General features: G+C 39.6%; 1 protein-coding gene across 1 annotated transcript in view; it reads left to right on the forward strand.

The window, feature by feature from the left end:
* The window catches only part of LOC133464113 (adhesion G protein-coupled receptor A3), a 388915-nt gene that overhangs the window by 322113 nt on the left and 51257 nt on the right, over positions 1-15545 (forward strand). Inside the window, 1 exon segment of the mRNA XM_061746099.1 lies at positions 1820-1943. Coding sequence (XP_061602083.1) covers positions 1820-1943 — 124 coding nt within the window.

Raw genomic sequence — 15545 nt, forward strand, 5'->3', positions numbered from 1 at the left:
GTTGCTATCTAATTTTGTTGTTCGCACTGCTTATAATGACAATAAAGGAACTGAAATGAATTAAACCAGTACCTGTACTGTATGTTTGTTCGTGGCTGAAGGAACTACATGGGGAGGTTTTCTGCTCAATAAAACATTCATTTGTGAGAAAAAGAAAAAAAGAAAATCTTTGAATTATCCATTTGCCTGAGGTCAGTGTCTCTAAAATTAGCATGATGTGTTATGTGGCGAGGAGTTAAATTAATCCTCTTCCTGTGCTGGAGCTATTCTGACTCACCAAAACTGAGATTAGCCTGCCAAACGGCTCCCGACTTCAAGCAGCATCTTCCTCCCCATCACAAACTTATGTGTTACATTCTGAAACTTCGCTACAGGAAACATCCACCTTTGATCTACAAGTACAAACTAGGAACAGGGGTGAAAGTAGATTAAAGTTCTTGCTGGTACTACGACCCCAACCTTCATCATTGTTCTCCTCCCACCACCAGCTCCTTCATCCCTGAACACGCATTCAATTTTTAACGCCTGCACGGTGTAGAAATTAGAAACACTTGACACTGTGTAGGCCTATAGCAAATTATTTATTTAAATGGTGTAAATAAAGTCCAGTGCGGACCAAGGATTGTCACAGAATAATTTGTAAATGTTGACAAAACTTTCAAAATCATAACAATATGTTTTGTTTCAAATTAGAAAAGATTTAGTTGAATTCATCAGCAGTTCATCAGTAAAATGTCTCTTACAATGTGTGCATTGAAATGGAAGATAACTTCTTATTTATTTTTTTCATCAAAGCAAAAAAAAAAAACAATTTTGCCGCTTTTCTTTTTTTTTCCTGAAAATGAAAACCAATCACAACTATGCTGGTAATGTGTCAGCCAACCACAAAAATCTTTGGAATTTTTGTGGAATCATTTATTTTTTGTCCTTGCCCGTCGGTGCACATGACATAAATAAAGTGCGTGTTTTGGTCGTGAAAAATAAAAAGTAACGTTACGTGAACAATAAATCAAACGCTCCCTTCCATGCAGTGTGTGTGTTTAGGAAGTAAAGACTGGAATATGCTATTCACAAAAGCACAAATAGTGGGGTTTTACTAATATTTATATTGTACAAATATTTAAAAAATTATTCGTACGAAAAAACAGGTCGGGACTTTAGTGTAGCAATATTATATCACTGTGTCCGTCTCTCCTCGCTCAGTCTTTGTGATAGGTTTATATAAATGTATGACCAAAAGAAGGCTGAGCTGAGTCATGGCTGAGCGGTCGGCGCCGCCGTCTTTGGTGTGAGAGATCGAAAGTTTGAGACTCGCTTTAGACAGATTATTGTCAGTAATTTGTTAGTTTTTTTTCCCGGTACTGCGTGCCGGCACAGAATCTTTTGGTGGTACAGAGTACCGGATCGTACCGGCTTACTTTCACCCCTGGCTAGGAATGTCTAGTTTTCATGAAGATTTGGATGTCGAAACAATGACATTGATTCTGTAACTGAACGGCTGTAACGATCTATATAAAGAATAAATATGCAGCATTCAGTTCCACTGAAGCGTTCATCATTTACAGGGATAATCTGCATCCTGGTGACACAATATCGGTGTCCGGGCTGCTCAGCCAGGTCCTCTTTTATTGTACGTCTGTGACTCTCTGGGTGGAAATACTTGTTTGAATTTTTCAAACAAGCAGCAATACAGGGCAATCTCTAATTTCAAAACCAAATTTTATTCCTTCCTTACATTTTATTCATATATTGTATGTTATAAGAGAACACATGCTTTGGGGTGTGGATCTGATGATTTTATTTTCTGTCTTTTTGGCAGCTCAATCCGCATCAGTCGGAAAGGATGGCACATGCTTCTCAACTTCTGTTTCCACACGGCTCTGACCTTCGCTGTGTTTGCCGGTGGCATCAATCGAATCAAATACCCCATCATCTGTCAAGCAGTAAGTGCATTGCCTTTTCATTCGTCCCACTCTCAAACCTTTCAGAAAATTGATTGTGAATGATAGGTATCAGCGACCAAGCAGACCACAGTGCAGGGGATGCACAGTTACTGGCTTTTAGACATCTGCACTTTACCTTGCATCCTTCGGAAAAGTGGTGGCAAAAGAGTGCTGATGATTCAGGCTTCCCTGCCATTAAGGCACCAGTTTCCTATCTCTCTCTCCGTCATCTTTCTGTGCATTCTTATGTTGTATAGAGTTAAAATGGATCTGGCTTGAAATACTTGAAATGTACAGAGTGGCAGCATAGAAAGGATTCTGCTCAATAAAATTATATTCAGACATGTTTTTCCATGAAATTTTAAATAGAGACAATCTTTGGATGCACTTTCCCTACATAGACGTGGAAAAGAAAACCGAATGTGTCGTCGAAAAAGAAAAAGATGGGGAGAAATGTGGAAAAATAAATATGTTGTCTATAAGTCTATAAGGTAACAATAATATAACTAGAAAATTTCTTCGCAGAAATTTCGAGAGTGCCACGGGGGGCTGCTGCCCATTTGTGTACATTGCTGCATTTTTCAGCAATAAAAGTGAAGGACTCAAAACTAAGTCAGAAGACACCATCCACGACTCTCTATGTCAAACCATGCAAAAGTTATCGGACTATCACATATTGACCAATCAGAAAAAGGGGCGGGGCTAATTTGCACCAATCATGGTCAAGGACTCAATACCGAGTCCAATGACACCATCCACGACTCTCTATGTCAAACCATTCAAAAGTTATCGGAATATCACACATCGGTCAATCAGAAGAAGGGGCGGGGCTAATTTGCACCAATCATGGTCAAGGACTCAATACCGAGTCCGATGACACAACCCATGACTCTCTATGTCAAACCATTCAAAAGTTATTGCAGAAAATTGGGATCGACCAATCAGAAAAAGGGGTGGGGCTAATTTGCACCAATCATAGTCAAGGACTCAATACTGAGTCCAATGACACCACCCACGACTCTCTATGTGAAACCGTTCAAATTTCTCCATTTTACAGGTTAAAGTATATGAAGTCTGTACTGACTGAGTCATGTGACCAGTTCTGGCTGAATGAGTCAGCAGCTGAGCTCTGGTTGCCCCGGCAACAAGAACCTCGACTTCAGAACCTTCCGGTTTGGCTGTAAGAAAAACCCAGATTTTGCCTTCTGACAAGCTCTCAAATAACTGATTTGTGAGAAAACCGTAGCTCCTAGCAGAAAAACAAAGACATCGTGAGAGACACAGAACCTGGCAGATTCTGACAATCTTAATTCAGATATTCCTTAAAATGTGTGAGTAACGTCAGTGCGAAAACAAAGTGAGTGAGATTTTTTTGAAGAAAATTTTTGATTACATTGCAATCAATGGAGACCAAGGCAGGAATTGGCGCCGCTTTACCCCCCCCCCCCCCCCCCCCCCCATTTAAATTGTGTGCATACCCCGCCTGTCAAAGTAACATTTTATGAATCCCAACACCTATGTCTACATTCTGACCAAAAATTATTTAGCTTTACGGTTTGGCCGTGAGTTCGAGTTACAAATAAGAAATCAAGTTATTTTTTCACTGTTTCTCGCACTCTAGCAAATGACACGGTCCGCACTCTAGATTTGACAAAAAAGTGATTTCCAGTCCTCGCTTGAGTGCTCATATCTTGAAAATTGTACATCTTAGGAAAAAACTGTTTCAGGTTTGGAGAGAGAAGAGAAGTTTTCCTCTGTTTTGAAGTTTGAATGACATTTCTACGTGCAAGTATGACAAAGTTAGGTGACTCAAAAAAAAAGGTGAATTTTGGCTTTTTTTTTACATTTTCCCATCCACTTTGAATGGGGTTTTTTGGCCGTTTTTTGGGGGAATAACTTTGGGAAAAATGGGAATTTCAACACCAAAAGTAACAGCACACTATTCCCGATTGAGACACACGTTTTCATATATGATTCGCCTGGGTCTTCCGATATCTGTAGGAGGAGTAGCGAAACGAAATCTGGCTGGAAAATGAAAAATATACACGCAGGATAACAATAGTTATGCTATGGCATAGCTATGGAGGAGTGCCTCTTGGCACAGCCGTGGCACTAATAATAAGATAACCTTGTTTGAATTGTAAAATGGGTTTGGCTAAATACAATCTTTGACTAAAACTAGACTAAAATGTCATCAGTTTTTTTTTTTTGGTTGTGGACAATTCTGACTAAAATAAGACTAAAATGCTCAGACTTTTAGTCGAATTAAACTTGACACGACTAAAAGGACTATGAACGTGACTAAAACTACTAAAAACTAAAATGATAGCTTGACCCAAAACCTAGACTAAAACTAAAATTGCAAACAGGCTGACAAAAACAACACATGTCGTGATGCAAGTAACACATCCATTTTACCAGACCTGAACTTTGTCTCTGCAGCCCCCTGACTGCATGTTTGAGTGACTCTCATTCGTAAAGATTTGGGATGTCAGGATTGATTTGGAAGCTAGAGATGTTTTTATGCCTGGAAGCACTTCACTATTCTCAGGTTTTCATGCAGGAAGAGTGGAGGTGGAGCAAGGAGGAAGGGCATATTTTGGTACACGTTTAAATAAAGAATGCATACAACTTTAAACTGGGAAAAACAAGCAGTTGCCTCGATGAGCTGTTTTAAAGACGGAAAAGCTACGCCTGTTTGAAGAGATGGAGTAGAGATGTTGCATATCTTTAGAGCAGTTGAAATCGGTTTGGACAAGAACTAAAAAGAGCATTCCTTTTCAATGAGAGTGATTGCTGGACCGGGTTCAGGTTGCGAAAATGAAGGCCAAGCTGGAGAAGAGCATCCTCCGCTGTCAGCTCGCGTCAGCGGGGGCCATTTACTCTACACACGGCCACCAAGAGATCCGTGTTCACCTCTTTTCTACCTCTCAGTCACAGTCTCTGCTGCCTTCTGTCATCCAGTATTTATTTCAGTGGGCCTTGTTTGCTCGGGATTTTGTGAGCTGCAGCACATTTGGGGCTTAGCTGTCTCTTCTGCTGTCACAGCCACTTTAGGTGGCCCTCTATTCCACCACGGAAAGACTCCACCTCCGCACGCTGAACTGCTGCCAGTTTCTCAGGGGCCGTGTCGTCGCCGTCATGCACGTTGTCTTCTCTCCCCCGACAGAACCGTCACAGGGCGGCTGAAGTTTGATGTATAAATGTGTCCTCCATCCGTTCACTTGTTAATGTCTCATGAACAAGCTTCCTGTGTGTGGCAAGGTTTCAAAATTCCTCCGTTCTAGGTTGACAGGGGAAAAAGGAACATATGACACCTCAACTATGTTCCCAACAGGGATGTGCGGTCAGGGGAGGCAGGTGAGCAGAGCCTCACCTGTCATCATGACAAGTAAAAAAATAAATAATTATAACATCAAATTATATTAATATTTGTTCACTGATCCTTATGTATGTAATTTAGAACATTTTTTAGAGTCAAATCGCTGAATTTGCCAATTTCCTGTTCAAATATGGGGCTGAAACGTGAGGTGCGGCAGCAACGATCCGAACCTCTTTCCTTCTTTTCTCCCTTCCTTCCTTCTTTCCTCCCTTCTTTCCTTCCCCCCTTCTTTCCTTCCTTCTTTTTTCCCTTCTTTCCTTCTTTTCTCCATTCCTTCCTTCCTTCCTTCCTTCTTTCCTCCCTTCCTTCCTTCTTTCCTCCCTTCCTTCCTTCTTTCCTCCCTTCCTTCCTTTCTCCCTTCTTTCCTCCCTCCCTTCTTTTCTTTCTTCCTTCCTTCCTTATTTCCTCCCTTATTTCCTTCCTTCCTTCTTTTCTCCATTCCTTCCTTCTTTTCTCCATTCCTTCCTTCCTTCCTTCCTTCCTTCTTTCCTCTCTTCTTTCCTTCCTTCCTTCTTTTATCCCTTCCTTCCTTCTTTCCTCCCTTCCTTCTTTCCTCCCTTCCTTCCTTTCTCCCTTCTTTCCTCCCTCCCTTCTTTTCTTTCTTCCTTCCTTCCTTATTCCCTCCCTTATTTCCTTCCTTCCTTCTTTTCTCCATTCCTTCCTTCTTTCCTCCCTCCCTTCCTTCTTTTTTCCCTTCTTTCCTTCCTTCCTTCTTTTCTCCATTCCTTCCTTCCGTCCTTCTTTCCTCTCTTCTTTCCTTCCTTACTCCCTTCTTTCCTCCCTCCCTTCTTTCTTTTTTCCCTTCTTTCCTTCCTTCCTTCTTTTCTCCATTCCTTCCTTCCTTCCTTCTTTCCTCCCTTCCTTCTTTTCTCCCTTCCTTTTCTCCCATCCTCCCTTCCTTCTTTTCTCTCTTCCTTCTTTCCTTCTTTTCTTTCTTCCTTCCTTCCTTCTTTCCTCCCTTCTTCCCTTCCTCCCTCCTTGACCCAAACACAGCACAAGGGTTAAACTGGGAGAAACAAGCAGTTGCCTCGATGAGCTGTTTTAAAGATGGAAAAGCTACGCCTGTTTGAAGAGTTTGAAGAGTTTGAAGAGTTTCCTTTTCAATGAGAGTGATTGCTGGAGCTGTTCAGGTTAGAGATGGGCGGTATGATTGATCAATCCATCACAAACTGGGTTGATACTGCGATTGCCCTGTGCTGGTTGCCGTATCTCTGCATGTCACCAATATAATGTTTGCAATGATACGTTAATTTGACCTGATTTTCCACAGTCTGGCTAATGTCTTTAACCATTAAAGTTTAAAAAATAAAACCGCAGTGAAAAAGGCCCAGGGTGAGGCAGACAATACTCTGCCTCACCTGAAGGGGGCGAACGTGAGCCAACGGATACAAACACTTTTGATTTCAATCTTATAAAAAAGAGATTAGACTAAGAAAAATACAATAGAATATTTAAAAGCTAAATTTTGGCCTCAAATAAAATATTCTTTGTTTTTCTTTTCATGCTTTTTGTTGAGCGATCTGTAAATTGATTAAAGTATCAGAATTAAACGTTTTAAAAACAACTGAATATTTCAGTAAAGGTCAAAATTTAAATCTGTGGTTTTGTACACCAGTCTATACTCTCATTTATGTTGTATGAATTATAGAATTGCGACGGCCAACACATGTAGGGTGTAGTAGAGCAAATGCACATTTTTCTTACCTTTACGTATCTGTAATATGTACCGTGTGTGCACGCGCGTGTGTGTGTACCCGTGAGTTTTTTTGTGAAGAATGCTGATGAGATATGAATAACCAGTAGCCAATTGAATAAGCTACCCTTTTCCCTTTTTGGTTTATATATTTGTAAATCTGACACTAAAGGAGTCATTGCCTCACCAACCATGAACCTCAACCACACTTCACTGGTTCCCAAACATGTTGGTCAAACATTGTTTCCACCAATGGGAGTTCCTTAGTCATCCCAAGCTTAATGTGATTTGATAAATGAATTTATATGGCGGGGTTGTCTCCCCCCCTCCACCACTATAGATACACTTCAGGTGGAGCTTTGATAGGATTATTACACACACACACACACACACACACACACACACACACACACACACACACACACACACACACACACACACACACACACACACACACACACACACACACACACACACACACACAAACACATGATCATATACATACACGCACACACACACATAGACATACACACTGGCTTGTTCACCTGCATGCTTGCTCTGTAGTTTTTGGGGTTAGTTAGCGGTAGCGGTAGCTTAGCTCAGACCGTGATCAGATCTCGAGATTTGGGTCGATTGCTGCTCGTGTTTTGGTCAGTTCCGTGTCGGTTTTGTGTTTTGTCTGTGGTTTTTGTTGCAGATTTCCAGTGCATGACGTGTGCAGACAAGGTTAAAAAAAAAAAAAGATAAATTAATTTATACAATCCCGAATCCAGTATAAGCAATAAAAAAATCCTTTTATCTGCCACAAGAGCCTGAAAGAGAGGGATTTTGACATTGTGCTAATCATAACTTTATTTATTCAGAGGGATCTCAGGGAGTGCAAGACAAAGAAACAGAATGACATGTTTAAATAGACTCTAAGTTATCAGTTTGAAGTGTAAAAAAAAAAGAGTCAGTGGAGGCATATTAGCAGGAGAGCTTTATGAAGAAAAAAATAATAGAAGACGGTTCTCCTTCTCCTGAATTCAATCAGGAATAAACTGGTTTTTCAAATAGTGCACACTGATGTGTAAGATATCTATCGCTGTAATGAAGCCCGTGAACGTGCAGTGATGAATGGCGTCAGGCCGTTCCGAAGGTAAGGCGAGCAGCGTGTGGATAAGCGTTATCTCCAACGTCAAGCACAGTCACAGCGGCCGATAGTACAATAACTATATGTCCACATGAGAGATATGCTGTATATCACTGTAAGAAACCCATTTTTCACTCTAATGTCTTGTTAGGTTTCTCTGCACGCTGCCTATAATTGCAATTGCCGTCTGCACTGCGCAAATATTAGTTCGGTATAATGGTGTGTGGCGATCCAGCTGCAATGATCTGGTCTTAAGAAAGGAATTAAATCCATCCGTCTGGTGAACACGCTCTCTTGTGCAGATAACAATGCAAAATACATTAGGATTCCTGTAAGCTATCAATTTTCTATTTCAGATGACCCACACGATGATCCATATATAAAAAGTATATCGCTTAAGAAGACATGGTATGCTTTCCTGAATGTATTTTTACATTAGATGCTGACGTAAAGTCAAGAAATGACACAGTATGAGATGTTTTTGTATTTCCGTGCAAAATAAATGTTATGTCTTGCAAAACTCTATGATGCAAGCTTTTATTTTGTAACTTGTAACTACTGTCGTAAGGTCAGGATTGGCTTAATCGGTCTGATTCTACGATTGATTAAAAGGGCTTGTAGCACCCTATAATGTAATAATTTCCTATAATGTAATAATTTCCTGAAAATGTAATAACGCCTGAAAATGTAATAAAATTTGCACTTAACTTAATTGAAAATGTAATAAAACCCAATAATGTAATAACTTCCTCAATAATGTAATAAAATATCCTGACTGATATTGTAATAACATTTTTACCAATAATGTAATACCTTATTACATTATTGGGAATTTATTGCATGGTACTCAAAGTCTGCAATTTAACCCAATATTCATTCTGGTGTTTCAAATCCAGCGTATATAACATTCTTAGATTCTTAAAACACAAAATGTAGAACTCTGGACTGAAAATTAACATATTATATTATCTGTCAAGTATTACATTATCAGTTTTGAAAAAAAAAAAAATGACCCACCTAAAAATGTAATAAATTCCCAATAATGTAATAAGGTATTACATTATCGGTAAAAATGTTATTACAATATCAGTCAGGATATTTTATTACATTATTGGTGAAGTTATTACATTATTGGATTTTATTACATTTTCGATTGAGTTAAGTGCAAATTTTATTACATTTTCAGGAAATTATTACATTATAGGAAATCATTACATTATAGGGTGCTACAGGGCTGTTTGTGTTGACGGTGTGGACAGCTTCCAGCAATGCATCATGACGCCAGCATCTGACTGCACTGAAAATCTGCAAAAAAAAACACAAGCGAAACACGTAACCAACACGGAACCGACCAAAACACGAGCGTGCGTGGCAAACGACCCCCACCCGACGAGGGGCCAGCCTGCCCCGGCTGCAGGAGCACCCGCCCCCACGAAAGTGGCCCTCCAGGACCAGAGGGGCACCCCGCCGCGGGGGGGACCGGAGACGGGCCCGGAGAGAGGGAATGTGACGTCATGCGCATTCCCTCTATTGTCGGATTGGTTCTGCTGTCCTATCTCGGTGTGGAGCTGTGTTCCTGACCGGCCAATGGAGTTTGAGCTGCCATGGTTTAATTACTCCAAAACGGCGCTGAGTTCCTTGTTATACGGTTTAAAATGAGAGAACGTGTGTCAACTTTACAAAACAAGAGAATAAATTGTCACCTTTGAAATAGCTACTCTATGTGAATATAAATGGTCCTGCTGTTGGTCTTTTCAAAATTTCCAGCGTGCATTAATTTACCTGACTTTGTAACCAGTTTTTAGAATATTTTTTGAAGCTCCTCCTTTACCCGATCACTGCTAACAGGATAACTCAGTAGAATCTGGGCAGGAGCCCAGAACGTTTGTAGTGCCACTGGGATCAAGGCAGACCTCACCAGACGCAATTTAGAATAATTTAGGGATGTTTGAGCAGATTGTGTGATCACACAACATATACACGCAGTCAAATACACACACCGCCACCAGCAGTGTCTTTTCCCAGGGGGGCAAATAAGTACTTTTCTCTTCTTCCAACAGTTGGAACTTCAAGGGAACTTGTTTTGGCACTTATTGCTAAACTTTAAAGTCTAAAGAAATTGAAATAAATAGGCATTCTGACTTTTTCAAATTACAGGAAAAATGTTTTATTAACCACTGAACCAAACATGAATGATTAAACAATCTCCCAGCACGCAAAATTAGGTTTCAAAATCATAAAACAGTGAACAGTGTTCTGGGCTCGGAGACACTGGAGACACGTCTGACCGATGGATCTGAGACCGGCTCAAATTAACCCCGATCTAATGGGGCAAAATGAGGGGAGTTCATTTCGGCCAAATCACGTTGCTTAGAAATCACAAGCAGATATTAAACGTTGCAGGTACCGTCCACCTGTGGACTAAATTAATATTGTTTAATTTACAACCACATTTTCATAATAGGAGAATCTTCTGCTCACGGTACTGTTGAGTTATTGGTACGGTAACCGCGAGACAGGAAGATAGAAGGTCTGCATTGACGTCACTTCCCCACTGGACCAGCCCCCTTACTCGCACTGAGTGGCAAAAACAGCTGCAACTAGTGGAGAAGACGAGATAACAAACCGCTTATTGGCTTAAATTAAAGGCAGTTGGACTTGACAGTGACCCGTACAGTTACCAAGAACCAGTGGTCCATGGACATTAATATTTGGTACAGTTACCAAGAACCAGTGGTCCATGGACATTAATATTTGGTACAGTTACCAAGAACCAGTGGTCCATGGACATTAATATTTGGTACAGTTACCAAGAACCAGTGGTCCATGGACATTAATATTTGGTACAGTTACCAAGAACCAGTGGTCCATGGACATTAATATTTGGTACAGTTACCAAGAACCAGTGGTCCATGGACATTAATATTTGGTACAGTTACCAAGAACCAGTGGTCCATGGACATTAATATTTGGTACAGTTACCAAGAACCAGTGGTCCATGGACATTAATATTTGACTATGAATCGAGTTTCCTGATATTTATATGTACAGTACTTAATTTCTACGTGTTTTCTATCGTGGAACACTTATTTAAATACTGTTTCATCTACACCTACCATGTACTCTTCTATGCTAGTAGCTTGGTTGTATTCCTCTGTTGGAAGTCACTTTGGATAAAATCCCCTGCTATATGTGACGTGATGTAAAATAGTTACTGCTTTCAGCTTTTCCAGTTGGGCTCCTACACCACACACCAAAACAACAGATTCCCCTTTGGTTTAGGTTGCGGCAGCAAAAATGAACAATGGCTAGTGCAGGGGTCGGCAACCCGCGGCTCTAGAGCCGCATGCGGGCGGCTCTTTAGCGCCGCCCTAGTGGCTCCTGGAGCTTTTTCAAAAATGTTTGACCTTTTTTTTCCTTTTTTCTTTTTTTCCTTTTTTCCTTCTTTTTTCTTCTTTTTTTCTCTTTTTTTCCTTCTTTTTCCATTTTTTCTCTTTTTTTCTTCCTTTTTCCTTTCCTTTTTTAGTCTTGACATTTCAACTTTTTTCTCAACATTTTGACTTTTTTTCTCGACATTTCGACTTTTTTCTCAACATTTCAATTTTTTTCTCAAAATTTCGACTTTTTTCTCAAAATTTCGACTTTTTTCTTGACATTTCGACTTCCCCCGCTTGCCTTCATTCTAAGACTTATACAAGACTTGTCATTTTTTGCGGCTCCAGACATATTTGTTTTTTTGTGTTTTTGGTCCAATATGGCTCTTTCAACATTTTGGGTTGCCGACCGCTGCACTTGTGTTTTCTTTTCCGTATCAGATTCTGCCAGCGATTCTATGGTCAAAGTTTGTGGCGGGCATGTACAGAGCTCCTAGGCCAGTTCTGGTCCAATTTACAACACCATATAAATGCAATAATTGAGAGACAGTTAAACAGTCTACCGTACTTCTCAGTCTTTTGACTTTTTATACTTCAAGCTCAAAGATTAACTTCCTGTTTTCCATCTCTGTGTCACACTTGTTCTTATGTCTTTGAGAAGTTGTCTCTTATCTTAATTTCTACTTTTCTTTTAACCAGGAAAAGCACTCTAGCTGCCGCACTGAATGCTTGACATCGCTGCATTATTCATCTGATCAACATTACAGTATATCCTCGCGTTCTCCCGTCCTTCACCTCGCGCGACCTCGGAGCGTCGACATTTACGTCAAACATCTCAAGCACTCGCTCATCGAATGTGACCGGACTGGAATAACCTACAGTTTTAATTAAGCAAAGAACTTAACTAAGGATGTGACCTAGATCTGAGGTGACTTCCAGCTGTCAGCTTAAAGATGCTATACAGAAGATTTCATCATTAGTGTGCCAGTGTGAAATTACTTGTGATGGCAAATGCTGGAAAAAAAAAAAGAAAAAAATCCTCAGTGATTTACTTTGTACTTCCATTGGGTCCAATTTGTGAGCTGCTCAGCTCATTCCTCCACATGAAAACGGCTTCTGAGAGACTGGTTACCTACTGTATGCATGAAGAGCTATAGGAAGCAGATTTAATGATATTGGTGTGGAAAACACGTTCCCGTAAGACAGTCAACATTGTTGAAATGCTACAGCGTACTCAAAATAACAAGTCCTACTCTAAGTTTACATTAAGAATAGCCAAGATTATGTCTGGATAAGCAAACAATTTGAAAAAGGAGTACAGGACTGTCTCAAAAATAAGAATATTGTGATAAAGTCCTTTATTTTCTGTAATGCAATTAAAAAAACAAAAATGTCCTACATTCTGGATTCATTACAAATCAACTGAAATATTACAAGCCTTTTATTATTTTAATATTGCTGATCATGGTTTACAGCTTAAGAAAACTCAAATATCCTATCTCAAAAAATTAGAATATTCTGGGAATCTTAATCTTAAACTGTAAACCATAATCAGCAATATTAAAATAATAAAAGGCTTGCAATATTTCAGTTGATTTGTAATGAATCCAGAATGTATGACATTTTTGTTTTTTTAATTGCATTACAGAAAATAAAGAACTTCATCACAAAATTCTAATTTTCTGAGACAGTCCTGTACTTTGTTTCTCTAATGTTTTTTTTAAAATGTTTTATATAAAATCAGTAGGGATATACATTTTGGTGCACCTCAATGTCTCTGAACGATTTCAATTTCTGTTTTCTCTTTCTCTTTTCTTCTGCCAAAATTGAGCTTATCACACTTCAAAATGAGCTCAGGTCTCAGGAAATCCTAGATACAAGCCCAGAGCTTTGTACCATTTATTGAACGTAAAAAAAATACGAGGGGCAATAAAAGCAGAGTGTTGCATGAAGTTGATAAAGGTGTCTTAGAAACTGAAACGTGGTCTCTTCATCGATGTGAAATAGACACTGACCAGACATTATTATATTATCCCCGCGACCCGGTTCCAGATAAGCGGAAGAGGATGGATGGATGGATGGATGGATGGATGGATGGATGGATGGATGGATGGATGGATGGATGGATGGATGGATGGATGGATGGATGGATGGATGGATGGATGGATGGATGGATGGATGGATGGATGGATGCTTTCAAATTGACTTAAGTTGTGCTTTTATTCATATGCCACTAGGCGTGTAACGATACACTAATCTCACGATACGGTACGATACACGATATTGAGGTCACGATAACGATACTATATTATAGCAGTATTTTTTTAACAACCTTGAATGAGGAACATGTGACTGGAAAAAATTGTCTTTTATTTGAAAGACACAAAATACAAAACAATGCTGTGTGTTTGCCCTATTGTTACAGTTTGTAATGCTTTATAACTGTTTAAGTTTTAAAGAGAAAGCCAGGCCAACCATTTTCCACAAACTGAACTAAAAGTAAATGTCAGGTTTGCATTATGCATCTTCAGTTTCATACAAGTACAAATATTTAGACACAAACTGAATAGTTTCTCTCATGTATGATTTGACTTTTTTCTTTTCCAGAAATTTAACAACTAATTAAAAATAAATAAATAAATAAAGTAAATAAATACAATTTTACATCATAAAAAAGATTGATTCATGCTCACCTTATAAGTGTAAGAGGAGATTTATTTTTGTTAAGAAGGTTATTTTGGTAATTCAGGGTTGATTATTTTATAAATATATTCTTTATATTCTGATGTAAATCAGGGACTATAATGACACTAGTCAGTTTATCTGTAGTGATTAGTCTGTTTTAGATTGGGCGGAGTGATACGCCACAGTACGGCACTAGGTGCTGTGTTGATGTTCTAAAATCCTACACTGTTGAGGGACATTAAAGTACACTGGAACTCAGCAGAAGTTGCCCCCGTGTTTATCCTACTCACCACCCCAAAAAGGTTTAATTTAATAAGGTAAGGCTTAACTCTACACCAGCCTTACATAAGTAAAGGTTCAGAGCTCAAAACGGGACTAGTTTCTTCTGAGTGGAGGAAGATTTTGGTCCGCGGGTCGAGGCGCGGTCGTTTCTAGTCAACACAATAGATTAATATTAATAACCCAATATCGCGATAGACTTTGTCACCTCCACGACACGTATCGTGACGTTTTTGTATCGCGAAATTTGGTGGCACGATATATTGTTACACCCCTATATGCCACACATAACCTTAGTGTAAATGATTTCAACTGAAGGTTTATTTTGGCATCTGCAGATTTCTATCAGAGTGCAGATTTGGTTCAAGCCATGGATTTTTTTTCCATCCTCTACATTTAAAACCAAGAAACTCCATAAAAACATCGGAGCACCCTGTGAAGAGCCCGCAGGCAACACAGAGGCCATAAAAAACTAATTGAAAGCGTCCAGATGAGAGTATCAGCATTTTAACAACTCGGATCATAGCAGGACAGTGAAAGGACATTGTTTAATAAGGCCAGGAAGAGGATTCCATTTAAAACGTTGTCTTGATGATAATATACACAAATAATTAAAATCTGTTTCATGTCGTAAGGTAAGAGAGAGTGTTGTGCGTAGGCCGGTTTCCCCACTGGTGGTTGTTAATTAGGTAGTGTGGAAGTAAAGGAAAGGAAAACAGAAAGCCTGTTTGTTGGGGGCTAATTATTCCTGATCTCACCTTCACCTCTTTTTCTGCTTTTTTCCTACTGAAACCTTATCTGACTTGTGTCAAAGACACTGTCAATGACAGCCCTCATCTTACCTGTTGATGAATGAGTGAAAGTATTGCAAACAAGCTGCTCTGATTCTGCAGTGGGGTAGGCCAACAACAACTGCACCATGGGCTAGGAGTGGGCGTGGTCAAGGACCTCACGATACACATCACGATATGATACACATCACGATACGATACACATCACGATACGATACACATCACGATACGATACACATCACGATACCATACACATCACGATACCA

Source organism: Cololabis saira, chromosome 17 (assembly GCF_033807715.1).
Source record: "Cololabis saira isolate AMF1-May2022 chromosome 17, fColSai1.1, whole genome shotgun sequence".
Lineage (NCBI taxonomy): Eukaryota > Metazoa > Chordata > Actinopteri > Beloniformes > Belonidae > Cololabis > Cololabis saira.